This window comes from Podarcis vaucheri, assembly GCF_965113315.1.
Source record: "Podarcis vaucheri genome assembly, chromosome: 2".
Classification (NCBI taxonomy): domain Eukaryota; kingdom Metazoa; phylum Chordata; class Lepidosauria; order Squamata; family Lacertidae; genus Podarcis; species Podarcis vaucheri.
The window spans coordinates 96,991,142-97,018,868 of NC_138760.1; the positions used below are offsets into that span (position 1 = coordinate 96,991,142).

Consider the following 27,727-nt stretch of genomic DNA (forward strand, 5'->3'; position numbering starts at 1 on the left):
TAACCCTGAAAACATAAGTTTATTGGTTAAAGCTAAACAGCAGTAAAACAAAATGCCATCCACCTAAATAAAAAAATTCACATATTTACAAAGTTTGGTAAATGTATAAGTTCTTCACATGCCGAGATTAATGCAGATTAAAAAGTTGATAGTGGTTTTTGATGTCAAAATGCTGAAAGCTGTGAAGTATGCACAAAAAAAGAACCCACACTGAATTCAGTAACAGGCCAGTTTCTTTAACAGTAATTTGATTCTCAGAAGAAGAAGAAAAGTTGACACATTCTAGTTCAGCTTCCTTATTTTTAGGCACAAGCAGAGTTTCTCTAGTTAAGTGTAGCAGTCTGTAGTCAACTACAATAGCAAGTGATTGACCTCGTCTCTACAGCACCAACAATACAGGATTTATAGAAGCACATATGAAGTTAAAAATGCAAAAAGCTCCATTTGCTAATGGAAGCAATAGCTGTGTCTGTGCAACAGTGCAGCAAGTTTGTATGGGAACAGTAAGGCCATGGCAGTATAAAGCAAAACTGGCTGTTGTGGGGCACATTTGTGTGTTAAGTCAACTTGGTCCAATTGCTGTTGCAAAGCTGCTGTAATTTTTTAATGAGTATTCATACATTCTGCCTGTAATGCACACATATTCAGCTATTGCGGCTAATGTATGATCCCATGTTACTTTTCCCCCAGACCACCTGATAGCACTGTGGAGTCTTTTACAAACTCCATGTGATACTGTAAAGGCATGGCCTGTGGCCTTTTGGCATAGAGCCTTTGAAAGTAAGTAACACAGGAATGCCAGTAGAAGACGAGAAGAGTTTTGCCATACATGCAGATTAGCAAAGGCATACTATACCATGGCTGATCGCAGTACTTGGGGGGTTCCAGTATGAAATATCTGTCCTTTGAGAAACCATTTTGTCCTTGAAAGACATATTATGAACGTGCCCTTAAATGTACCAAACCTGTGTTAACATGGACTCTGAAAAGTGCAACATCCAAGTACATGCAAGGTGCTGCTAAAAAAAAAAAAAAACCGAAACAATGGGGGCAACACAAGCAGGTGTACCATATATTTGTATGCATACAGTGGGCTACATCGACATTGTATGAAGAAAACCAGCCTTAACAAGTCTGTCCCTTTAAATATCGACATTGCCAAGAAGGTAAAGCTACAAAAGTAGTGTTACAGTTTGATTCATACACCTCTATGCTGTGTAGAAGCTAACCAAGAAACAGGATCAGTTCATTGATTCTCTTGTGCTTCAAGACACCATTCAACATTTCTTAGCCTGTGGACTTTTAGACATGATTACACACCGAGAAAGCAGGCAAATCTAGAGTTGTCACAATAGCCTAGGCATTTCCTAGCACCAAGTGCAACTGTGCTCAATTATTCCATTAAGAGGACAAGCCAGATAACGATACGATTATTTTGTGCTGGGAGTCTGACACCATCAGGGTGCCATGCAGACTTTGCAAAGCATTTCGAGGAACAAGGTGTGATTGTTCAGTCTCGTCCGAGGTTCCCAGGTTCATTTGACTTGCTTGTGTGTTCAAACACTTGAAAGCTTTATTTCAAAAGCACTCTATTCCCCTTAAGAATTTCAGCATATAAAGTCATTAGCAATGACCTGCACAGATACAAAAGTTGACAATTGGACATTTCATTCATTAGAATGAAGGAAGTTTTGAGAAACTCAGGGTAATTTAGTGATTTAATATCTAGTGCCTGGCACTTTCCATTGCAAACCATTTTACAATACATATCACACATGCATCTGAGAGAAAAAAGTTAGTATCCCATTTAAACAGTGTTTGAAAAGCTTTATAAGCACAATAAAGTGGTGCTAGAATCCTTGTGCTGCCCTGTGTCAGCATCTTCAACGAGCCACTAAATATAAGAATTAAATAAGTTTGTTGACAATCAAATATAAAAACCTGGCTCAGGAAGACCAGAGCAGAAACACACTGATTTAATGATAGCCTTTGAGAGGGGAGAAGCACCCACTGCCACTGCTTAGATGAACTAAGAAAAAACATTTGCACGACTCATGACAACTCTAGCCAATTTTTATGACAGAAGTAGGAATATAAGTCTTCAGCAGTGCACATGGAGGCATGAACTGTGAAAAAAGGCAATTCCTTGGATACAGGAGGACTATCCTGAATAACATTTCATCATGGAAGGAGCAGACAAATCAGACTATGGCCAACTGTGGAGATGTTATCGGTGATATTTCAGCTTCTTCTGGACTTTGAATGCTGAATAAGCCACTGAAGTGTGATATCTAGAAGAAAAAGAAACAGTTGTCATTTATCTTAGATATTCTACTTCCTGCAGTTGAACATCCAATCTAAAAAGGAGATTACACTTATATACACAGATTTATATTCAAAAAGGTTAGACTAAGGTCTACAAGTAATAATTTTCTTTTCCAGATTTGGGTGTGGGGAGACCATAGGAAAATAGCAGGCAGGTGTTCCAGTAATGATCCATTTACAGAAATACCTCATAGGGCTGCCAAGCTCCAGGACCCAGAGATCTTGGCAAAAGTTTTTTGGATAGGTTTTGGGGCAAACTATTACTACCTGTCCTTTCAAAAAGTGCTAAATAATAGGCAGGCAACAGTTGGCACCAAAGTCACATTAAGAAAGGGAAACCTAATTAGGACAGAGGTGGATACTTAAAAGAAAAAATGAGCATGTACACTATGCTCTGCACAGCCATAAGTTTAGCTATATAAATGCTGTGTACATACACACACCTGTTAAGTCACACAATCATGAAGAACACTGTAGACACAGTCTATGCTATATATTCAGTCAGTTACAGACCTATAAACAACAAACTAAATGAAATTCTACAAGGGCCAGTGCTTGGAATGAACTAGTTTGGTTTAATGAAGTCTACTGAATTAGTTCAAAAATCTCTGAACTACACCTGAAAGTTGTTCCCATAATCACCAGGCTGAATGTGAATTAATTTTTTTTGGAAGTGCAGCTTTGAACTGATTCTAGTTCATCTTCAAGTTCATTTTCTTACATGTGCTTCTTGCCTCTTTCTTTGGGCCTTTAAGCTTGAAGATCATAATTGTTGGGGAAAGCTAGTCACATTGCTGTCTGTGTGTGCATATTTTGATGTTTTCTTCTTAAATAACTTTTATACTTCAGCACACCAGCTTGTAACATTCTGAATGCTGGAAAAAATGCCAAGGATAGTTTGGATGAACTTGAACTGAAACAGACAGTTTTGTAAAGCGATGAACATGAACTGGAATTAGTTCCTTTAAAAAATGAACTTTCCTAGTCCTGATTAGGGCCATATATTTTGCAGGAGGGACAGAAAGCAACTAGCCTAGTAACACATGGCAGACACAAACAAAATCAAGAGTTAATTTTAAAAACTAGAAACTAAAGGATGGCATGTGTAATAAGCAGAGTATTAGGTCAAACAAAATGTCAATTGTCAACTCCAAATCCTTTAGTGATGGCAAGTTGACTCTTAGGAACATCAACACTTATTTAAGAATACTGAACAGCTAGAAGTTAGGCTGCTTCAGTGTCCCTCCCAAAAGAAGAGGGGGTGGAGAGACCCGGAAAAGCCATTTCCTGAATGGAAGCCATCAGTCACAAAGCCACACCACTCTCCCCCGCCACCCTTTTACGGAGAGATAGCCTGTAGGTGGTTCAAAAATGTATCAAACAGGACTTACAAACTGAAACCAAGAACCACCCTCTGAAATGGACCTGAAGCTTCAAGAGAAGCAGACTTTGGTTTGGAGTCGGTCCAAATCTATCCAAAGCAAGCTGGCTTTACTAGACTATATTGCTTAACAGATTTCAATCTTATTCACATTTTAAGTGAACTGTTTGTGATCAGCCTGTTTTTCCTTGTCTTTATACGTAGTTTTCCAATTACCCAGGTGCTGCCATAGACCAATTCCACCGCTCTGGGCAGAAGAAAAGAGGGAACAGAAACATTTGCAGCACACTGTCAGTTCAAGGGTATTCAAGGAAAGACACCTTATAGAGATTAAACTCAGAGTTCCCATATTTTAGCTCAGAAGTGTGACCTGCCAGTTTCACTTTTATGAAACCATATGTTTGGTCTATCTAGTCTCACAGTCAGTTAATTACACAGTTCTGAATTTATAAAAAATGCTAGTATATGTGTTGGCATGAACTGCTAAATGTCTGAAAGGATGCATGCAGTTTTGCAAGAACAGCCTTTATGCATCCAATTTGTGCACCCAGTGGAAGTTAGCACCTATGCATTTTAATCACCTATATTGTCCTTTTCTTTGCAGGAAATGGAGTAGCAGCAGATTTCTCTGTCTTGAATAGCAGCCAGGTTCCTGGAAGAGAAGCAGCACAGGAACACATTAGTGATAATCCCTAATTGTAATTAATAGGAATATTTCTAAGGTAAGCCATCTTACCACTATTCCTAAGAATCACATTACAATATGAAACTAATCTCTTAGACAACACCCCTCTTACCATAACAGGGTTTAATTTTGAACACAGCAAGTCAGCACAGAGCATCTTATCATATAATTACTTAGTCACTTACATTTTTTCAATAAGTTGCTTCTCATCCAAAGCATTGGGAAGGTCTCTTTTGTTTCCAAGTACTAGAACCTGAAAAGAGAAGGTACTGTATTTATTTGTACCCCGTCTTCATGTGAAGGCAGCTTACATTCTGTTTAAAACAAGATACTTACTTGCCCAATTTCGTGTAAAGCAGAGCATAGAGGGAATAAATCAGTAGTGTGAAAGAACTAAAGTTTCAGGTTCTAGGCAGTTAAGCCTCAACAAGCTCAGGCTTTTATCTATTTGTAGACATAGTTTGAATTCAAACCAAACCTATGAAGACTTCAAAGGGACCCCACACTCTGGCGCCACTAGTCGTCCCATCAGATGCAGCACAGAAACTGCATGCAGAGGCAGTAAAGGAGCAAGATGTGAGCACCCCAAGCAAGAAGCAAAACCAGAGGGCTCGCTTCCATAGCACCCTAGACAGATCTGGTAAGTTTAGGTATATAGTGGGCTTCTTCAGTTAGCAGCATTCGCTAACTAAAACGTTTTGAACACAGATTGTCAAAACCTCTTAAGTTATTTTTAAGACTTTTCACATTAATAGCTTCCACTCTGGGAAACATTTGAATAGCCTTCATGTTTTGGGTATATTGTTGTAGTGTATTAGTTCTACTATGGAAACTTCCAGACAAGGATTAATACAAGAGGGATGGAGCTCCCAGAAATGGCTGGGAGAGACTCCTGCCTAAACTCTGGAGAGCCACTGCCAGTCATTATAGATAACCAGGAGGTAGATGGACCAATGGTTTGATTCAGTAGAAGGTCAAAAGCATGCTTAAGAACATGGAACAGATGGAGCTGCAGAAGCTGAACACAAGTGGAGTTTGACTGATTTGTGCACAAGGTAGAATTCCTTTCAAAACAAGTTAAAACCTTAAAAGTTTGTATGGGGCGAAGGGCCAGATGTTTACAACTTACAGGGATTCCTTGTAGCTGTGGTTTGTCTAATAGATTGTGCAGCTCATTTCTAGAGGCTTCTATTTTTTCACGATCCGCAGCATCCACCATATACCTGTTAAAGGAGTTCAGTAAGTGACCACCGGGTTTATACAATATAAAACATTTGTGTAAGGCAATCCTATCTAAGCCAAAGTAACTCTAGCAAAATTGCTGGAGGTTATAAAATAGCTCACCAGTAATGGGTCAGTGCTGAGGACATATGCAACCTGGTAAAGCCATAGATATTAACCTTAGCAGTAGCTGCTGCAGTAGGCAACTAGGTAGATTAGAGACTCTGTGCTGCAGTGTGAACTAGATTGTGTTAGAGTATGATCTAATGTTTGCAGTTTGCTGGTATCATGCTGGGAATCCCTGTGAGGGATTAAAGAACAATCAAGTGGATTCACAGGAAGTAGATATGCAAGTCTTATTTGCTAGAGAGATTGATAACGCTTTTGGGATCAGAGCATTCACTCAACTAGACATTCTCCTCTGCACTGTATGTTAAGAACATGCTTTTGCTTTTTTTCAATGTTTTACTTTCAATGTTTCAATGTTTTACTTTTATGCATTGGATGTTGCCTTGGAAGTCCAGTTAAAAGGTTTTTGTTCACAATTGCTTACAATAAATATAAGAAGAAGAGGAGTTTGGTTTTGATATCCCGCTTTATCACTACCCGAAGGAGTCTCAAAGTGGCTAACATTCTCCTTTCCCTTCCTCCCTTCAGAGAAGTGTGACTAGCCCAAGGTCATCCAGCAGCTGCATGTGGAGGAGTGGAGACGCAAACCTGGTTCCCCAGATTACGAGACTACCGCTCTTAACCACTACACCACACTGGCTCTCATCTAAACTAATTGTCAAGCTTTCATTGTCAAGCCATGGCATTGAGAAACTTCATTTTGAACAGCATCCACCATTTTTAGGGTATAGGATCCCAGGTTTTTGTAGAAGTACTGTGTACCTATACAACACAGTCAGGTTTTTTAAATGACATACTTTTGTAGTGCTCTGAAAAGCACTTTCGACTAATTGTAATACATAATAATAGCAATAAGTAATAAATGCTACCAAGTGGTTAATGCATTTCCTTAGACAGTGAAATTTAACAGAGTTCAAATGGAAGAAAACCCAAGCTTGCACAGTTTGCAAGCACATAGCTAAACGGTTAAAGAGTAGAACTTAGCAGTAGAGTAACACACCTGAAGAACGAGGTACAATACAACAAATGCAGCCACAACCAAGTAATCACAAGATGTATATACTTACACAATAGCATTTACTCCTCTGCAGTAGCGTTCCCACATACTTCGGAATCGTGGCTGTCCTCCTATATCCCAGATCTTTTTTAAGAGACAAAATGGAGAATTATGTCTGGAGGCTGAATACAAAATTGCAATGACTAAACTCGATGTTATACAAGTCATAAAGGAAGCTATGTGGACCAAAAAACTGAAAGCATTTTGACAGCCAGGAGGAGTAACAAAGCAGGTTTTCCACTAATATTGTTTTTACTGCAATATGAAATTTGTTGTGGGAGATGCTTACATCTGTAGAACGAATGACCCAAGTAACACAAATAGAGGACTAATCCCTAATTCACAGTTACAGTGACAAAACCTGATACAGGCAGCGACCTGAGTGTGTTTAATAGATGCGCAACCACCGACGCAGGTTTGTTTTAGACCTGGAGGCAGAAAGGGGTGGGCTTATGTGGGCTCCATCAACGCATGGGACAGCCAGGAACGCAACCCCCACACAAATAGGGGGTTACCTACATATGCAATCAGCACTCCTCCTATGCAGCATGAACAGCAGCAGCCGGTTTCAATGCTCTTTCTCTTTGTGGGCAGTTTGAAAGTGGTACAGCAGAGCTCCAAACCTTGCCACTCTGCTTTCCACCAAAATGTCCACTGATGTGCTGAAAAGCTGCCCCACCTGCCCGTGAACCCTCAAGCATGAATCTTGCAGGCCCCACCTTAAGGAACAACTGGACTGATGGGGGTTGTGCGTGTTCCCATTAACACTTTCCCAATAACTGCATGTCAGGGCATCCAGGTCCTATTAAACACAGAAGTAAGACTGCACACTTAATCACCCAAGTTGCAGGAACCCATTGCCTGATTTCCTCTAACAACCCTAAAATGCATATAATCCTAAAAAAGAGCTATCCTTCAATACTAGATATGGGGAACCTATGGCCCTCTGTATGTTGTTGACCACCACTGGCCATAGTGGCTGAGGCTGATGGGAGCTGAGAGCCCTACACAATTATCTGGAGGGCTGCAAGTGCTGCATCCCTGCTTTATAATGTAATAATGACAGCAGCATGGGGGGGGGGTCAACCGAGCTTTGTGCCCTATGGCACAGTTGTGTCGGTAGCCTTTTAAAAGTTATCAATTGCTTACAGCCGACTATAGGAAGCTAGGATTCATATAAGGTAAAGGTAAAGGGACCCCTGACCATTAGGTCCAGTCGTGGCCGACTCTGGGGTTGCAGCACTCATCTCGCTTTATTGGCCAAGGGAGCCGGCGTACAGCTTCTGGGTCATGTGGCCAGCATGACTAAGCTGCTTCTGGTGAACCAGAGCAGCGCATGGAAATGCCGTTTACCTTCCCGCTGGAGCAGTACCTATTTATCTACTTGCACTTTGACGTGCTTTCGAACAGTTAGGTTGGCAGGAGCAGGGACCGAGCAACGGGAGCTCACCCCGTCGCGGGGATTCGAACCACCAACCTTCTGATCAGCAAGTCCTAGGCTCTGTGGTTTAACCCACAGCACCACCCACGTCCCAGGATTCATATAAAACAGCGTAAATAACTTGCAAGCTCGAAACAGCATCAAGTGTTGCACATAGTGTCCTCTATTACAAATTTTGAGCCCAGCAGACAATATTAATAGGATGATGGGTACGAGAAGCAGTCAGGGAATGAATGGGTGGGAGAATGGAAAGGTTTTATGCCCTCCCAGGCTTGAACTGGTCTCCTTTCATCTGCTTCCTGAGAAGTGGTTAGCAGGACTATGTATTTGCCTTCATAAACTAGAAAAACCATACCTTTATTGTGACATTACCCTTGGTAACTTTCCGCATGTTGAAGCCCACTGTAGGAATCATATCCTCACTGAACTGACCTGACTGAAGAGAGGAAAAAGCAGAGTCATTAGTAGGGTCTGGCAGAGGATCTCTCGGGCAGCTTAATTAGCTGTGCTAAACATGTGCCTACATGTTTTCCCACTGATGCAAGAATCATGGTTGCAGTGCCATAGAAAATTAATTATGTAGGAGAGCTCTAACCAAGATTTCATGCTTCTTTCCAACATCCTTTTCAGAATGAACAAGTTTGCAGTTGAGACAGTCAGTGAACAAAGATCACATGAGAGGCCATGAGCATCATCAACAGAGGGGAGGAAGGAAGGAGTAAGTCAGCATATGCTGAATCACATACAATGACCCCAAAGGGCCTCCAGATTTATGAAGGTAGCATAGGAAGAGTTCTCAAGCTTCCTAGCACTACCTGCAAGTTAAGCATGCCACTCCCAAAACCAATTTTCCTGCAATCACATTAAGAAACTATTAGTCAAATTGGACAGAATGTCTCATCTTTTTCAAGCGGGTTATCTACCAGAAAAACAGTACTCTCAACTCCTTGGTGTGACAGGATAGTATCTGGAAGAACCTGAACAACATATGCACATCATGGGAAGCTATACTAGCATCAAATTGCATAATTTCTGAGTATTAAACTTGAAAGACTACTCTGGGATGTGTCTGAGCCTGAAGAATCTGGGGAATATTTTTTCAAGGTAAGGTTTACTGTGCTGCAGATGGATTACTGCAAACCACGGCTGAGCAACAATGCTGGAGTAGGTTCAGATACCATGAGCTGTGTTTAACTCAACCCCAACACACACATAAAACTCACCTGCAAAAGATTACTTAGGCAAAGCCCTGTATATATTATTCTCCCTTCAAGTTGCCTGCTCTTTTGAGACTAAAGAATACAAAGCAAGGCTATCACCAAGCTCTTTGGCCATGAGTCTGGTATAATATACAGGAAAGGCCTGATCCAGTCAGTGCATTTCAAGTCCAGTCTTGATGTTACACTTAACACATTATTTTGTAACATTGTGACTGGTATGATTAGCTGCCACTCATTGCTTCAGTTGTAGATTGTATGTTCTATATAGACAGACATATTTAAAAGCCATTTTACAGTGACGCAATGGGCCTTATCCCACATGAGACCACAGTAGCACTGCTAAAGTCATTTGTAAGTTTTTGCCCTTACCACTCAATGAACACTTGAAGTTTTAGAGCTTTCCCACCAATTTTATATTACTTACTGAAACACAGCTTGCTATTTTCACAAGCACATTAAAGTAGTGAAGATTATACTATGATCACAATGCATTGAACATGTCCCTGTACCTTAAAAAAGCAAAGTAGATCCACACAAAGTTTGCATTGATTCAATCAATTTGCTGAGTTATGAACTACAAGCAAGTACTGTTTAATTGTTTTTAATTGATAAATGTTTAAACAACCCTCTGCTCTTGTGTGACTGGCTATGGATAAATACCTTGTTTTAATTCAATCCAAGTGACAACACTTGGAGAGAGACACACATAGATTTGTTTTCTTCAAGTGTATCTTAGTATACCATCACTAGGAAAGGAGAACACCAGATCTACGAAATACAAAGACGCATTGCAGGTTTCTTCACTTTCAAAGCCAATATTATTAAGCACAACCACAGAAAAACAAATGTTAGGTAGGTGCCTGTTCTGCAGTCAAACCGCTCAGCTAGACATCTGCCACTCAACGCACCACAAGTGAAACTGCATTGTACTAAACTACCACATTGGGGGGGGGGGGATATCCAAGGTGAAAAGCAGAAGATAGACTTCAAGTGATCCATGTCACAAATGAACATGAGCACCACATGAAGACTACTGAGGGCCACCCTCAAGAACAGTGTGTGATGCTGCAAGGAGGACTACTGATGGAAATTATACTCCTCCTTATCATGCAAATGGTAGTATCTTCTGCTCACACTAGTGACCTTTTGATCAGCTGGAAGTATATTGTTTTATAAGCTTTAGCCAGTAGCTTTCACAAGAAAAGCCAGAAATGTTATGTTATCTTCACTGTCAAGCTCTAAACTAGGGGTAGGTATTGCCCTCCATATGTTGTAGACTACACTACAATTCTAATCCCTTACCATAGCTCATGTTGTATGGAACTGTAGTCCACAACATCTGGAGGGCACAACATTGCTTACTCCTGCTCAAAAATGTGTGTGTGTGTGACAGAATTACAGTGGTACCTCGGGTTACGAACTTAATTTGTTTCGGAGGTCCATTCTTAACCTGAGGCGCTCTTTCACTAATGGGGCCTCCCGCTGCTGCCAGTGCACAATTTCCATTCTCATCCTGGGGCAAAGTTTGCAACCCAAGGTACTACTTCCAGGTTAGTGGAGTTTGTAACCCAAAGTGCTTGTAACCCGAAGTACCAATGTACAGTGGTACCTCAGGTTAAGTGCTTAATTCGTTCTGGAGGTCCGTTCTTAACCTGAAACTGTTCTTAACCTGAAACAGCACTTTAGCTAATGGGGCCTCCTGCTGCTGCTGCACTGCCGGAGCACGATTTCTGTTCTCATCCTGAAGCAACGTTCTTAACCTGAAGCAATATTTCTGGGTTAGCGGAGTCTGTAACCTGAAGCATGTGTAACCTGAAGCGTATGTAACCTGAGGTACCACTGTATTTCTTTCCCGACTACAACCCATTTGGCAGTGCACTTGCAAAATGTGTTCAGCTCAGGTGACCCTTTCAACAGGTGATCCATTAACCAGAAACCTCCTGTACTACAGGAGTGGAAAAAGCTTAAAGTTGGCAGGCAAAGCAGTGAAGTCCAATGTGATCCTACTTCACCTTATATATAGTGTCACCAAATAAAGCAATCCTACAGGTAAGAACTAATGCTAAGGCCTGGAAACAATTATAAGAACAGGACTGGCAAGAATTAAGATGCCCAAATTTTACACTTATCAGTCTCTATTCTGCCATGGAGGGGGGGAACACTGGGCATTTCTTTCCATTCCCTATTCTACTTTGCTAGCTTCTCCTTTGTGCTCTTAGTTTACAGCGTTACCACTTCCTCAGTTTAACCAAATGAAATAAAAGTCAAAGTGGTCATGAGTCTGTAATCCTACTCGTGACTAGGGAATCACCTGACCGTTTAGAAGCAGGCAGCTAGAGACCTATAATCTCTGAGTTACTGGAAAATATACTCATGAACGTATTTTAAAACTGATGCTTCAAAGGAAGATTACAGCCAGGAAGTACCCTGAAACAACACTCATTAGATTTAGTGCTCCTTACACAGCTTTGTTATTTAGTATGATCCTGTTTTATATGACCACTAAATTAAGGTTAAGTAAGGCTAAAGATACACACACTACTACAATGATTTTGTAAACTTTTTGTTCACCTACCAGTTAACTTACTACTGTGCATGCTGCAAAATTTTATGTGGTAAAAATTATCTATGATACTAATTTTCTGAGTATTAAAAATTGAGAATCCTACACTTCTATACGTTTACAGAATTATGGTGCAGTCCTGAGTGCAGAACACTAAATGCTTATTAAGAATGAGGTTAGCCCAAGTAAGTTTCCTATGATTGTACATAAAACCTCAGATTTAATAGTGATCCAGCTCCTCCCAAATTCTACAGTAAAACAGATATGAGTCTATCAAGTTTAAATCAAAGATGGACAAGCCAAGTACTTCTATGGTTTAAGTTTCTAAAATGATGCATCAGGAATTTAAAATGAAGGTATTCACTTGAGATTCCTAGTTTTATAATAATAATAAAAAAGAGAAAAAAGAGAATATTTATTATTGTAACTTTTTTTGAAACTTTAATAAATATCTTATATAAAAAAAGAGATTCCTAGTTTTATATATATCAGTCCAAAATGATTAATTCCCAGAATATACAAGAGCCAACTTTATTTGTATTGCAAAATGAAACAAGTTAATTACATTGACTAGCTGGGGACAGAATGCTGGTAGATCAGTTTACTTTGGCATATTGGACTTTATATGGCAAAATGGGAATATTTTTATCTACAAAAGTAGGATTGACTGTACTTTGGGATATATCCAATGCCACACACATCAAGTTCCAATTGCCCAGTGAGATTCTCTCTTCTTCTCCCCTCTTCTTCCAACCCTCTGGAGCAGATTCTGAGGGGTTGCAGGAGAAAGGAGAGAGGAAAGCTCCACTGAGCAAGCAGAAGTCTGCTGTGCTAACAGAGCAAGGGTTGGATACACCCTTTCAAGCTCATGACAAAGCAGATTACTATTCCAAAGTAGTTAAACAAAACATACCAGTTTTGGAAGTATCAGAAGGAATACAGTCATTTCCATGTGCGATGGACTTGCTCAACTCCAAATAATTTTGCAATGAAAGATTTGGAACTGAGGTCGTTAACAGTGTTGGTGCTGAGCTTTAAAGCCCTAAATGGCCTTGGTTCAGTATACCTGAAGGAGCGTCTCCACCCCCATCGTTCTACCCGGACACCGAGGAACAGCACCGAGGGCCTTCTGGCGGTTCCCTCACTGCGAGAAGCCAAATTACAGGGAACCAAGCAGAGGGCCTTCTTGGTGGTGGCACCCGCCCTGTGGAACGCCCTCCCACCAGATGTCAAAGAGAACAACAACTACCAGACTTTTAGAAGACATCTGAAGGCAGCCCTGCTTAGGGAAGCTTTTAATGTTTGATGGATTACTGTATTTTAATATTTATTTGGAAGCCGCCCAGAGTGACTGGGGAAGTCCAGCCAGATGAGCGGGGTATTAATTATTTATTTATTTATTTATTTTTATTACATCATAAAATAACTTTTAGATCCATTGTAATTGTTAAAATGTGCAAAAGATGTGCAAATAAATGCTGCCAGAATATGCATGTAAAGCACTGGAAACTGCCGACAGAGCAAAGTAGGAGAACAAGTTATACGAGTGTACCATGATGTCAAAGTTAGCAGGTTGCATAAGAGTAGCAGAGAAGAGAATCATCCTTATGCATCTAAAATGCCTCCCTAAAATGCTGTACTGTGATTACCTGTCAAAAAGCAGCAACAGGTGGAACATTACAGAGCAAGAACGCCTCCATGAAAAAGGTGAGGCTCTATGCCCTCACTTCCAGCATCTCTTTCAAGTACTGAGGACGTACATATGGGAGGTGCTCTCGTGTTCAGAAGGCTGCCCCATAGTTACCAAAGCACAGAGGACAGGCACCAAACCCTTGTTCCAAATGAACTCTATCAGAGCTGGTGAATGGTATAATAGATTGTCACCACCATTTAAAAACCAAGCAGAAAAGCCAGTGTTTAAGAGAACTTCCAGGCTATGCACCTTGTCCTTTAGGAGGGAGAGGGCAACCCCAGGGCAGGCAAACATCTGACTAAGAAACCCAAGGTTAGCAATTTAAACTCTTAACCTTGAACTTGCTTGTGCATGGATGTGGGCTGAATGAAGGCTAGCATCTTTTCAAAAACTGAGCCCACTGTTTCTGGATTTGATGAAAATGGAAGACGGGCAACATCAGCATCATAATGACATCACATGCTTAGACATCTTTTCCCATAGATGTGTACAGGCGTTGCAAGCATATGATAAAACTTTGAAGCACCTCCATCAGGTAGGGCGGAACCAATGGCAAGTAGTGCCCTCAGTTCCCATGTCTATCAAGTTATCCAAAAGGATCTGATGACCTCACTATATCAAGCATCCCTGAGAGGTCCAGAAGAATGAATGGTTATAGTCCTTCTGTCCAATTCAGATGGAAGTTATTGACCAAGGCCACCACAGTAGGTCACTGCCCGATGGTACACGAAGCAGCAATTATGCTGAAGCTAAGTAAATTTCGGTTTGCAAAGTGCCCAAGTGGGAAACTGCCTGGGAATGCAATGTATGACACCTTGCGTGCCACGATGCAAGCAAGCTGGGAGATAAATTTGCTAAACAAAATATATCAACACAGGAATTATAAACTAGAGCCAGTCGCCAAAATATTAGCTTCAGTATGTTCTGCATCCTGCTTGCTAGACTTCTTTCATTACCCAAGCAGTCTTTCAACTATGATAGCCATTTAACAAGTAAATATAATCCTACTACACGTGTGGTGGTGCTTCTTTAATGCTCAGCTCTCTCCACAGCATCACAAAATCTGCATGCCAGACAACTTGCAAAAACATTCACATTTATTTAGCACAAGTTCAGCATACACTGACAGACCTACAATTTTAAGATTGTGAGAAATTTTAGTCTCTGAATCTTACATGAGAAATGCTTATTCTTTTCTCATATGCATGTACCTACTCGACCCAAGATTTACAGTGCTTACAAGCCATAATTGTAAACTTCTACGTGCACCATGCTGCACCCTTCTTCCAGGGAGATCCGGGTGGCAGAAGGTTTTCTTGTGAAATGACTCAAGCAAAGAGACTGACAACTTTCGCAAGACCACCAGGGGCTCAACAGAGATTTTAACACTATTTATTTATAGAAGTACTTATATACAGAAATATAATGGCAGCATAAGGAACACATTAAATCGATAAACAGTGCAAAACAATCATTAAAATGACTGGCCGGTCAAATTAGCTTCAATCAGCTGTGTTGACCAGTCAGCATAAAAAGGTCTTCCAAGAATTGTCACTACACTACAGAACCATGGTATCCCTATATATTATTCACTAAAACCATGCAAATGCATACCTAACTATCAGTCCATGTAAAGAATATGGTACTTGTCAGATCATAGTTTGCTGTGCTCAAACTGAAAGCAGTTAGTACACACATTTTGCTTAACCCTCAAGTTAGTTTAGGGTAGTCCGGGGAACCACCATCTAGAGCAGTGGTTCTCAACCTTGGGTCCCCAGATGTTTTTGGCCTACAACTCCCATGATCCCTAGCTTACAGGACCAGTGGTTAGGGATGATGGGAACTGTAGTCTCAAAACATCTGCGGACCCAAGGTTAAGAAAGGCTGATCTAGAGTGATAACCCCTGGACAGATGTTGCACCTAAAGTCTCATCCAGTAGAACAAGTTTCTGAAAGTTGTCCTATTGTTAGGCTACTGTAGTGTGTGTGTGTGTGGGTGTGGGTGTGTGTGTGGGTGGGTGGGTGTAAGTAAATACATATGTATGGCATTTATACACTGCTTAAACCTAAGCATTTCTAAGTAGTATGCATAAAAACAAACCATAGAGAATAACACAATAAAAATTCATTGTAAAACTGGACAAAAACCAAACATATGATCTAAACTTGGGAGGTAAAAAATCTTTTCACAGTTCTAGAAACATACATCCATAGCTTCCCACTACATTTGGAACATTCCAGTTTTCCACACCAACTATTGCTAGTATCAGAACAAAGATTAATGCTGTTGCAATATTAAATTATGCAATAACAAGCATGTAATGAAGTATCCAAAAGAGGAAATGCTGCTTTAATGAGTGACTTCCACTACTCTCAGAGCACCATATATAGTCGATTGCAACACCACCACACCCTAACCCCAAACAGTCCAGCAGTAATAGACTCCTGGCAGATGCATGTGGCCAAATAATCAGAGTTCGAAATTAGCAGGGCGCCAGACACATTTTGCCCCTAAAGATTCTCCATTTGTGAGTACCTCAAAAAGTCTAGGTGCTATTTTTTGCAGCTAGCTAACACTCAAAGATTACTGAAATGTACGTGCTTTGAAGCCTCGAAGTATATGTTAAAGATAGACAATATGTTATGGAGTTTAACCATAAAGAGTACACTGTTTTGAAAACTTTAGTATGGTACCAATATTTTTATTGTAAACACCAAATTAAGCATGTATTAACAATTTCTGATAAAATGTGGTACTGTATTAAATGTCTCTTGTATGAATTGCATATTAGTTCATGCTTATAAAAATAATAAAAGTGTTACTGCTCCCCACCCCCCATGGCGACTAGACATTCTGTTTTGGCACCCACAAGCCAGGTCCCAGAAGCCATTTGGCTCCTAGCTTTTCTATCCCAGTTTCTAACACTGCAAATAATACTTTCCCCTCCAGCTCTGTAGTCCCAAGGCTACTAGCAGTTGGAGCCAAGTGTTCACTCTGGGAGTGGAAAAGCAAGTTGTAGTGCAAAAAAGTTGTGAAGTATAACAGCGACATCTGTTTTTTTAAAGATTGTAATTCCTTACATAAAGGTCCCTTCAACACTGTCCCAAGTAGGACTTGAGGGTAAGGATCAAGAAGCCATTTTACTCAACTGGATTCACCGGCACAATGCAGGAGTGTTCAATGATGCACACACACTGGTGTCAACATGGCTTTGCAATGTCCTCCCCTCCCCCATTTTATTCTCACAACCACCCTGTGAAGGCAGTGGCTGGCCCAAGTTTAGCCAGCAAGCCTCATGGCAGAATGGGCATTTAATGCTGGGCCTCTCCAGGTCTAGCAGGACACTGATCATCACTACAACACCTCGAATTCTGACACAGTGATCTGTTTGGAGACCTATAGAGATGTTGTGGTCCTATTCATGCCCCTGTCTTTTCAGATGTGGGAGCGATATGCAAACATGCACTTGGTTCTTTAGACCCTGGATGCCTTCAGTTATAAAAAGGCAAGCAGGATTATTGCATTCGCAGTCATAACATTATTTCAATTTTAATGCAGCCCTTTCTGCTCACTGATAGCCTGTCAGAGTGACCATGCCCCTCTGACATGAGATTTTAAACTAAAGCAAGCACAAAAAGCATGGCTGCTGATTAACACATGTTGCTTACAGAGCCAGGAGTGATGTTGAGGAGCCAGGTCGGCTGACTGACGGAGGTATAAACACACCAGTGTTTGATTTCAGCATTCATGAAAAGCTACACCACATAAACATCTTGCACTAGAGTCATCAATCCCCATCAGAAGTGGCCAATTAGACAAGGGTCTCCTACAGTAAGCTGCACAACCTTTCACTATGGTCTTGTCACTCTTGGAAGCCTGAACTTTCCCTTGTTTTTTTCACAGCAGCATAGAATTGTACAACTGGAAGGGATCCCAGGGGTCATCTAGTCGCAACACTTGCAAAGATGGAATCTCAACAAAACATCCATCAAACCCCTGCTTAAAAATCTCCAAGGAAGGAGAGTCTATCACCTCTTGTGGGAGTCTGTTCCACTGTCAAACAGCTCTTACCATCAGAAAGTTCTTCCTGTTTAGTCAAAAAATCATTACTTGTAACTTGAATCCATTGGCTTGGATCTTACCCTCCCCTGCAGCAGGAGAAAACAAGCTTGCTCCATCTTCTATGAGATATTGGAAGATGCCTAGCCTATCTCCTCTCAGACCCGGTATAATTCAGGCTAAACTCCCTCATAAGGCTTGTTTTCCAGACCCTGCCATGTGAGAATCCTTTGCAGATGACTGTAGTGCCTGGTGACAGGCAGTCAGGTCATGTACGCATAGCAGTGACCAGAGGAGGAATGACCGCTGGGAGGAGTGCAGAAAAAAGAAACCTCATGGTGCATCTGCAGCAGCACAGCTGGACACCATCTACTCTGGCTGTCCCTCCTGCATCAGTCTCTACAGCCACAGAGGGCGCTGCAACCTTCCAGCAGCTTGCCCTCACCCCCAAAGGTACATTCCTCCATTGTCTCCCAAGATAGACGGACGCCAACTAGTGTTACATCTGAGCCCTAAACCTCAACCACAATTAGTGGAAACAATTCAGCTTCATAGACTATCCCTTGACATTGGCTTGTTTCCGCTAACTATAGTTAGCATAACTTTAGCTTGTCCAGGTTTCGATGGCGCAGCAAGCTGTGGTTAGTTTGAAAATGTAAGCAAAAGCTTTCATACTCGGAAACTACAGCTAATCCAGAATGCGGCAGCTAGACTGGTGACTGGGGGCAGCCGCCAAGACCACATAACACCGGTCTTGAAAGACCTACATTGGCTCCCAGTACGTTTCCGAGCACAATTCAAAGTGCTGGTGTTGACCTTTAAAGCCCTAAACGGCCTCGGCCCAGTATACCTGAAGGAGCGTCTCCACCTCCATCGTTCTGCCCGGACGCTGAGGTCCAGCACCGAGGGCCTTCTGGCGGTTCCCTCATTGCGAGAAGCAAAGCTACAGGGAACCAGGCAGAGGGCCTTTTCGGTAGTGGCGCCCGCCCTGTGGAATGCCCTCCCATCAGATGTCAAAACGATAATCAACTACCTGACATTCAGAAGACATCTTAAGGCAGTCCTGTTCAGGGAAGTTTTTAATGTATGATATTTTAGTGTTTTTTTGGTTTCTATGGAAGCCGCCCAGAGTGGCTGGGGAAACCCAGCCAGATGGGCGGGGTACAAATAATAATAATAATAAATAATAATAATAATAATAATAATAATAATAATAATTATTATTATTATTATTATTATTATATCCCTTCTCGTGGTTGTGCCAGAGAAGAGGTTGGAAGGAGAAATGTGAAGGCCACAGAAGGCAGAATCAGAATTCAAAATGACTGTAACAGATTGGAGAACTCGGCCCAAACTAACAAAATGAATTTCAACAGGGACAAATGTACGGTTCTGCACTTAGGCAGGAAAAACCAGAGGCACAAATATATGATGGGGGACACCTGGCTTACTAGCAGTACATGTGAAAAGGATCTAGGGGTCTTGGTGGACCACAAGCTTAACATGAGTCAACAGTGTGATGCAGCAGCAAAAAAAGCTAACACTATTCTATAAGTATAGTGTCCAGATCAAGGGAAGTAACAGTATTACTCTATTCTGCCTTGATCAGACCACTTGGAGCACTGTGTCCAATTCTGGGCACCACAATTTAAGAAGAATGTTGACAAGCTGAAACATATGCAGAGTAGGGCAACCAAGGTCATCAAGGGTCTGGAAACTAAGCCTTATGAGGAACGCTTGAAGGAGCTGGTTATGTTTAGCCTGGAAAAGAGAGGAGATATGATGGCCATCTTTAAATATCTTAAGGGCTGTCACATGGAAGAGTAAGCATGCTTGTTTTCTCCTGCTCCGGAGGGTAGGACTCAAACCAATAGCTTCACGTTACAAGAAAGGAGATTCTGACTAAACATTCAGAAAAACTTTCTGACAGTAAGAGCTGTTCAGCAGTGGAACAGACTCCCACAAAAAGTGGTGGACTCTACTTCCTTGGAAGTTTTTAAGAAGAGGTTGGATGGCCATCTGTCATGGATGCTTTAGCTGAGATTCTTGCATTGCAGGGGGTTGGACTACATGACCCTTGGGTACATTCCAACTCTTAAGATTTTATGATTCTATGAGGCTTCTGAGGCTTATCCCCGTAACACAAAGTCATGGTTTAGGGTTACATCATAACAAAACCAGTATCTTCTTAGATACGCTAATCAATCTGTATACGTCTCACCATGAAGTCGTAGTGACCCAAGTATTAATTGTTTGGATAAGCAGCAGATACAAAAACTGAATATCACAAGCTTCAGGTTGGGGGAAAAGACCCTCACCAGGGTTGCATGTGGCAAGCTACTCGGGGAAGCCAAGAGAAGCGGCAACTTCCCCCTCTTTGAAGCAAAGATGTCACTACAGTGATACCTCGGGTTAAGTACTTAATACGTTCCGGAGGTCCATTCTTAACCTGAAACTGTTCTTAACCTGAAGCACCACTTTAGCTAATGGGGCCTCCCGCTGCTGCTGCGCTGCCGGAGCACGATTTCTGTTCTCATCCTGAAGCAAAGTTCTTAACCTGAAGCACTATTTCTGGATTAGCAGAGTCTGTAACCTGAAGCATATGTAACCTGAGGTACCACTGTATAATCAACAAGGGTGCCTACAGGCAGACAGGATGGTTTTTATTTTATTGCCCAAGAGATTTCTGGAGGCATTTGTGTGTTACACAGACAGCTGAAGCCTCCAGCAGCAAGTGTACAGTGTCATTGCTCCTTGTGACACAGCAGGAGGAGGTTGCTTCTACAAAAGCCACGTCATTAGTTCCCTCATCACTTCTATTTCCATCCACAACTGCAGCATGTTCCGTCGTGCATAAGATATCCAGGGGCATTTAGAGCAGAGAAAGACCTCTCCTCGCCAAAGGCTTGTCACAGCATTTTCGATGCCAGGTTTCTCAATGCTAATCCTACAAACATTGAGTTGGGTAATTCCCCAAATGCCAAAAACTAACACAGGGTTCCGCAGAAGCCAGTCAACTACTACCAAGGATATTCAGAAAAGGTTAAGAGAGCAGATACAGCTCTGCTTTCTCTTATCGATTTTAAAATCAGTATGCTGATATTCATAGACAGACTGGCATTAGTTTGTATTTTTAAAAATGCACCCCAAGTTCCCTAAATCCCAAGTTTTTGCTTAGTAATTGAAGATTACTTCAGCAGTCTTAAATAACTGGAGTTCAGATAAAGGAGGTTGCAATCACAAAGAAGCCAGACTTCACCCTCATTAGATCACCGTTCATGAGTCATGCTATTATTATATCTGTCCAGAAAACAAGTAATGATCCAGTTTGGCCGATGACTGGATAAGAGCCTACACCAAGCAATGACCAGCCTTTCTCCTAGAATTGAAAGATCTGCGAATCCAGTTCTCAAAACATTTAGTCCCAGTATGGAAGCATTTAGGCTAGCTTAGCTCCCTTGAAGTTGTTCAAGCAGGCACTTGGAATGATAATGCCCAGCTGAAAGTACTTTTTTTAAAAAAAAGTTGTAATATATTCCCAGCCCACACACACTATCTTACTTTTACAGTGAAATCCAAAACATGCACACTCAGACACAAGCCCCGTTGAATTCAATGAAACTTACCCACATGTAAGCTTGTAAAAGACTGCAGCCTTTAGTCATTTAAATTAAAGAGAATCAGCTTCTTTCTCTACTCAAGCTTCACATGCCACACAAACATCCCTGACCTTATTATTAATGGAATAGTAATAATGCAGGTGGTTAATATGTTGTTCAAGTTCAGGTAACATTAGTCAAGTCTTTTCTATTAGCCATTTTTATATTTAACTGAAATCCTTACTACCAGACTACCCATATATAACTGAGTTGTCAGGCTGGCAAGTTATTAGCCTTCAATATTTTATACCTACCTTGGAAGGATAGGGAACTTTACTCTTGGCCTTACTCTTCCTTAAACTTGGCCCTCCAGATGTTTTGAGACTACAATTCCCATCATCCTTGACCACTGGTCCTGCTAGCTAGGGATCATGGGAGTTGTAGGCAATAGATCCCCAATACCAAGGTGAAGCACAGTGGATTGTACCCACCCAAGTTTTACTCAGGGTAGAGTCACTGAAATGAGCAGACGTAAGTTAGTCATTCTTTTAATGGGTCTACGGTATGACTTATGTTCAACCCTGTATTTTTTAGGTGCTTATCAGTTGCAATCATCACAGAATAAAGATTCCTATCGTCACTAGCCTACAGTTCAAGTGACAGAAACACAAACTATTGAAGTTTAATACTGAAGCCGACAAAGCTCTTTTATTTCACGCAAGAACAAGTTTACAAGAATACATATTTAATAGATTTCACCCAGTTAAGTCTAGAGATGTGTTAGATCCCAACCAAGCAGTAAGGTACACAATTTCAATTCAAAGAACCGATCCTTCCTACACCCCTTCCACTGAATGGTACTTTTCTTTAACAAGCTGAACTATTAAATTAAATTATTTACTTTTTAAATGCAAAAGGACATTACTTCTACATAAGAAATTGACACTCCTTTAAATTGGGCTGGAAAGATATCCAGTTCTTTTATCATCTAGGCACCAACAGTGGTTTCTATGATTTGGCAAGAGGGTATGATTCCCAGTATTCAACACATACCTGGCTTATTTTATCCCTGTTTAAGTTGTAATATGGCAACACTCTTTTGATGGGTGGGAAAAGAAGCAACTCTCTAGTCTTAAATATTTTATCAACTTTAGTTCAGTTTATAGGAAGAGGAACAGTAAAATTTTCCATAGGATCTGCTATACATTCAACCAGGTTCCCTTTTTGTCATTTGCATTGCCAGTAAGAACAAAAAAGTTCTGCTTAAAGATATATAATCCAATAACAGCATGTTTTTAACAAATTCCACCACATCTGCCAAGTTAAAGCTAGCTTCCAATTTACCTTAGAGGTTTGGATAAAATATTTGTTTATGTTGTAGATCTAAATACTACCTTTAAAGGAAGTCATTGTATCTGAAGGGTGGCCAACCTGCAGTCCTCCAGATGTTGCAGTTGTCATGCAGCAACATCTGGAGGGCCACTGGTTCCCCAGCCCTAGCACTGAGCAAGCAGCTACCAAGCAAGCACTCTACCAGCATAGCCCTTTTGCGTCACCATTCTAATTCCATAATTCGTTCAAAGTCAACAACATAGCAGATGTGCCCTGTAGGTCCTGAAAACAAGCAATGCAAGGCAGTCAAGGACTGATCTTAATGAAATGATGCATCAACCTCTTGGCCATATTTTGTGCATTTAGTGTTTGTTTTTGAATTAAGAAGTCTTCAAGGCAAGCACGCCCTTTGGTAGCACTCAAGCACAAAAAAACACACATATTGTCCTTTGGGTGATGGTTCAGCACTTGCTTAAACTATCACAAAGCTTTGTTTTGCTTTTATTTATTTGCTAATTGCCCCCCAAGACAACAGTATGGGTTGATTTCAACCTTCCCTCCAGCACCGCTTAAGAATCCCCATGATCCATCAAGAAGTATAAAAATGTACAAAGCAAGCATGCATACATAGGAACTCGCATCAAGGCTATGATCTGTGCTAAGTGTTCCAAGTATGAACATAAGTCTTAGTAGGTAGGCAAAAATTCACTAGTCCAGTATTATTTGCAATAATCTCAGTAGCTGATCTACCATAAATCAGGTACTGGTCTGTCAGTAGACCAAGACTTAAATACACCCAGTTCCTAGGCGCTGCTGCACACACATATCCCCAGTGGATAAGGAGAACATGGGTATGGCCATCTTCTGATTATATTATCTCAGCTAAGGAGAGAGGATATCCCAATGCAGGTGCTGAACCTGGAAGCTTTGGAATACAGTGGTACCTCGGTTTAAGAACAGCCCTGTTTATGAAGTATTCGGTTTACAAACTGCGCAAAACCGGAAGTAGTGTCCCGGTTTGCAGACTTTACCTCTGTCTAAGAATGGAATCCGAATGGTGGAAGGGCACTGGTGGCGGGAGGCCTCATTAGGGAAAGAGCGCCTCAGTTTAAGAACAGTTTCGGTTTAAGACAGGACTTCCGGAACAAATTAAGTTCACAAACAGAGGTATGACTGTATTTAGAAGTCATCTCAAATGAGCCCGTCACTATTATGGAGCATATGTCTACCACACAATGATGTTCTTTGAACTTAATGAACACAAAGCTTAAGTGCAAAATGTTGTTGCTGTTGTTTATATACTGCCCTTTATCAAAAGATCTCAGGCTGGTTCACAAGAAGATATTTAAATCATTCTAGTTGCTTAGAAGTATTTACAGATGCAATCCTGTCAAGATTCAGACTCAAGACGTTTCCATGAAAAAAATGAAAAAATGCTAGGACTACTTCATCTATAGACCTAACCCCTACTAATTTGGGAATAAGCCCTACTAACTTCAACACAACTCATTTCCAAGCAAACATGGTTAAGGATCACACTCTTAATTTTCCAAACTATTCCTTGCTCACTCTTTGTCATAAGCACTACTGTTAGAAAAGAAAAATGTGAGCAGTTTCAGATCTCATTTACAAGATCCCCTCAGAAGTTTCATTATTGTGTTTGAGGCAAGGTCTAAGCAACAAACAGGACAAAAAGATCTACAAGCAAAGTACATTACACTCCAGTGGTCTGCCAAGCCAGCACAGACCAGAAAGCATTTCCCAGGCCTGCAAGGAAGCTGTTTTGTTGTCTTTTAGAACCATATTACGAACTAAATTTATCCAACAAACTGCCACCATTGAAACCTACAGAACTGACAGAAGCAGCTTGCTGCAGCAGTAGGCCTACCAAAGCCAAAACGATCTTAAGTGTAGTAAGTAAAGGCCAGTTTGTCCCCCAAAATAAGAGCACTGTTTTAGATTTACTCTAGCAAGACAATGTTGCATGCCCCTGATAAAGGCACAAAACAACCAAGAAAATGTAGCATCTTATTTGTTGGAAGTGATGCAATCAAGTCATTTAGAAAGACATCATCAAAGCTTTTTATGAGGCAACTTCAGCATAGATAAGCAAGTTAATGGCTAAACCGGGAGGCACATTCTGCAGCTGAGTCCATTGTGGAAGGTTTCTTGCCCCATCCCAAACAGCAACCTGACCCCACCCTCCTATTGTTAATGCGCCAAGGGGGAAAAGCTACTTTGACCTACCAGGAGAATGAGCTGAATGCAATTCACCCAACTCTGCTCTCCCCAAAGGGCAAACTTAAGACAGAGCGAGCCCCTTTATTCAGAGCAAAGTATTCCAAATGGATTGGTCCCGATTTTACCATAACTATCAATATCTTCAGATGGCATAAAGATATATACACACACCAAAAACCCTGGAAGCGAAAATGATGCTTTACAACTAGAATAGAAGTATGAAACGTCAGTTAAAAAGATCAATATTCATCTATAATATGTGCTAATTAAGATACCTTGAGGCAAATAAGTGTTCTTGCGTATCAAGTCTGTTCAGCCTATGCAGTCTAAGTGAGCTTTTTTGCTTGTAAGAATAGTGTCAATAAATAAAAAAAGAAAGAACTTCTACAGATATCCCTTGCCCTGGTTAATGAAACATAACCCTAATCAGTCATTACAGGGCTCCTAGAGTCATTCAAACTCACATGGATTACTTTAAGTACATGTAGTCATCCAATAAAAGTAGTAACTTACATAAACAATTTAAAAACCATCATCAGGTTTAACTGGTGGTAAAATGATACTCCAAAATACAAACAAAAGAAAAAGAAAGGAAAGACTGAAATTTCTGAAGAGTCTGGGAAAAGAGGTATGTCAACCTGGCACCGAAATGATGTTAATACTGGCATCAAGCAGGCTTCGCTGGGGAGGGCCCTCCATAGACACAGCCAAAAAGACAGTGCCACCGCGTTCAAAACTTATTTCAGAGGAAGTACCTGGAGAAGGGCCTCAGATTATATATGTTCAAGTATACCACAAATTGCTTAAGTGTTGCCCTTCAGAGGGTTTAAGTCATCTTAGCAAGGTTCTTTTACCCTTAAACGTGCCCTAGAAATACCTTCAAACAAAATAGATAACATTTATATTTTAAATGTCTTGGAAGAGCTCAGACATACATAGGGTTTCTGGATAGACTCCAAATATTGGCTAGGCCCATCCTTACTTAAACTCATGTGGCACCTTAAGACCACTCTTGAGTGCACTCTGGTTTTGTATTATTAATCTTGAGCAACATGTTCAACTGTTAACTTCCTCCAGAGAGAGGAAGTCATCTCCAAACCAAAGCAAAGTCAGGTAAAACCAGGCAGGCCCTTGGTCCTCCCACATCACTTGGCACCTACAAACACTGGGAAGAGAAAAGTGTTCTCCTTTGGGAAAGTCACACCCAGAGAGTGTAGGATTATAGCAGCTTCAGGGAGAAGAGTTGCAGCTTCTTCTTTTGCCCATCCCAAACAAGGCTTGCTATGCAAAGAGCTTCAGACCTGACTAAGACATGACTGGGCTGGGCAAGTGAGGGTACCACCCACCATTCCCTAGTCCTGCCCTCCTCCAGAACTCCTTTCATCCACGTTGAGTGTCTGGAGGCAACCAAGTGGGCCAAAGCATCACCTGGCTCAGCCCCACCCCAACCTCCACGGCTCGCCGAGGTCCGGGAAACAGCAGAATTCTAAGTCCCTAACCTAAACTCTTCTCCTGTCCCCTGGCTGTACCGCTGAACACGTGAGCGAGCTGCATGTCTGAATGCCACCCCACCCAGGAAAGAAAGTGGAAAGAGCCCCTTTGCCCTATCCTAAGGAGTTGGCGTGGCCTTTCCCCTCGCATGCTCCCCCAAAGTGCTGGGACTTTTAACCCCCGCACGGGGCAGAACTCAATGGGCTGCAGGAGACGGAGGGAAAGCCGAGGGCGGGGCCTTTAAAATGACAATTTGGTGATACTCTTCTCCCACCCACCCACCCAAAAAAAACCCCACAACCCCACTCTACAACGAGTGGGAAAATTACTGTGCATGCATTTGACTGGGGCCAAGGAGGGGAGGAGCGAGAGCAGCCGCCCATCTCCAGCTCAAGCGGGTATCAAAGGAGAGGCGGGAGGGGGCAAAGTAGGGACACCCCGGGGAGCGGAATCACGCATCTCACCGCGATGACGTTGACGAAGGTGGTCTTCCCCGAGTACTGCAGCCCGACCAGCGTCAGCTCCATCTCCTCCTTCCAGAAGAGCGACCGGAACCAGTCCAGCAGCCGAGACAACAGCGCCAGCATGATGGGGGTGGGGGGTGCAGGCGGCGGCGGCAGAGGCAGCAACCAGGACGCTTCTCGTCTCCCTTCCCTCTCCCTCTCCCGCCTCGCCTCCGACGCTCCTTCTCGCGACGGCGCCTCGAGGCCGAATCCGGTGGCTGCTGCTGCTCCCGGTTCTCCTGCTTGCTGCTGCTGCTGCTGCCTCCCGCTCCCCGCGCGACGTGGGTCATATGACGGGACTCGCCTCGGCGCGTCAGGGCAAGAGCGGGCTAGTTCCGGCAGCCGCGCGCCCGGGCGGCTCCACAGCGGCCCCTGCTGGCGGAGCGGTGCGGGAGGACCGGGGAAAGGAGCTTTTTCGGGAAGGAGCGATATACACAGTGGTACCTCAGGTTACATACGCTTCAGGTTACAAACTCCGTTAGCCCAGAAATAGTGCTTCAGGTTAAGAACTTTGCTTCAGGATGAGAACAGAAATCGTGCTCCGGCAGCGCAGCAGCAGCAGGAGCCCCCATTAGCTAAAGTGGTGCTTCAGGTTAAGAACAGTTTCAGGTTAAGAACGGACCTCCAGCACAAATTAAGTACTTAACCCGAGGTACCACTGTATAATATGTGCGGCTTACAGACAGGAAAGCGAAGAGGAAAGGAGGAGAAGGGATGCAACCCTGGTTTTAAAGGTCCCTGCTGCGCCGCTGTCCTCGACCAGGGAGGCAGCCCGACTAGTTTTCT

At 42.0% G+C, this 27,727-nt stretch overlaps 1 protein-coding gene across 1 annotated transcript; it reads right to left on the reverse strand.

Moving 5' to 3' along the window:
- ARL8B (ARF like GTPase 8B) lies at positions 1-27,233 on the reverse strand. Its single transcript, XM_082210798.1, has 7 exons — positions 26,903-27,233; positions 8,595-8,675; positions 6,809-6,882; positions 5,521-5,614; positions 4,577-4,644; positions 4,288-4,358; positions 1-2,291 (listed from the first exon to the last, which is right to left on the reverse strand). Exons 1-7 carry the CDS (start codon positions 27,023-27,025, stop codon positions 2,242-2,244), a joined length of 561 nt encoding a protein of 186 aa, XP_082066924.1. The 5' UTR covers positions 27,026-27,233; the 3' UTR covers positions 1-2,241.
- Positions 27,234-27,727: the final 494 nt, after the last annotated feature.

What these genes read in the sequence shown, in the direction of transcription:
- ARL8B (XM_082210798.1), bottom strand. Translation starts at nt 27,025, where the DNA reads ATGCTGGCGCTGTTGTCTCGGCTGCTGGACTGGTTCCGGTCGCTCTTC. An exon ending in AGGGTAATGTCACAATAAAG is followed by an intron (nt 6,883 to 8,594) that starts GTATGGTTTTTC and finishes CTCTTAAAAAAG; the next exon opens with ATCTGGGATATAGGAGGACA. An exon ending in CAAAGAAAAGGACAATATAG is followed by an intron (nt 2,292 to 4,287) that starts GTGATTAAAATG and finishes TTTTTCTTCTAG; the next exon opens with ATATCACACTTCAGTGGCTT.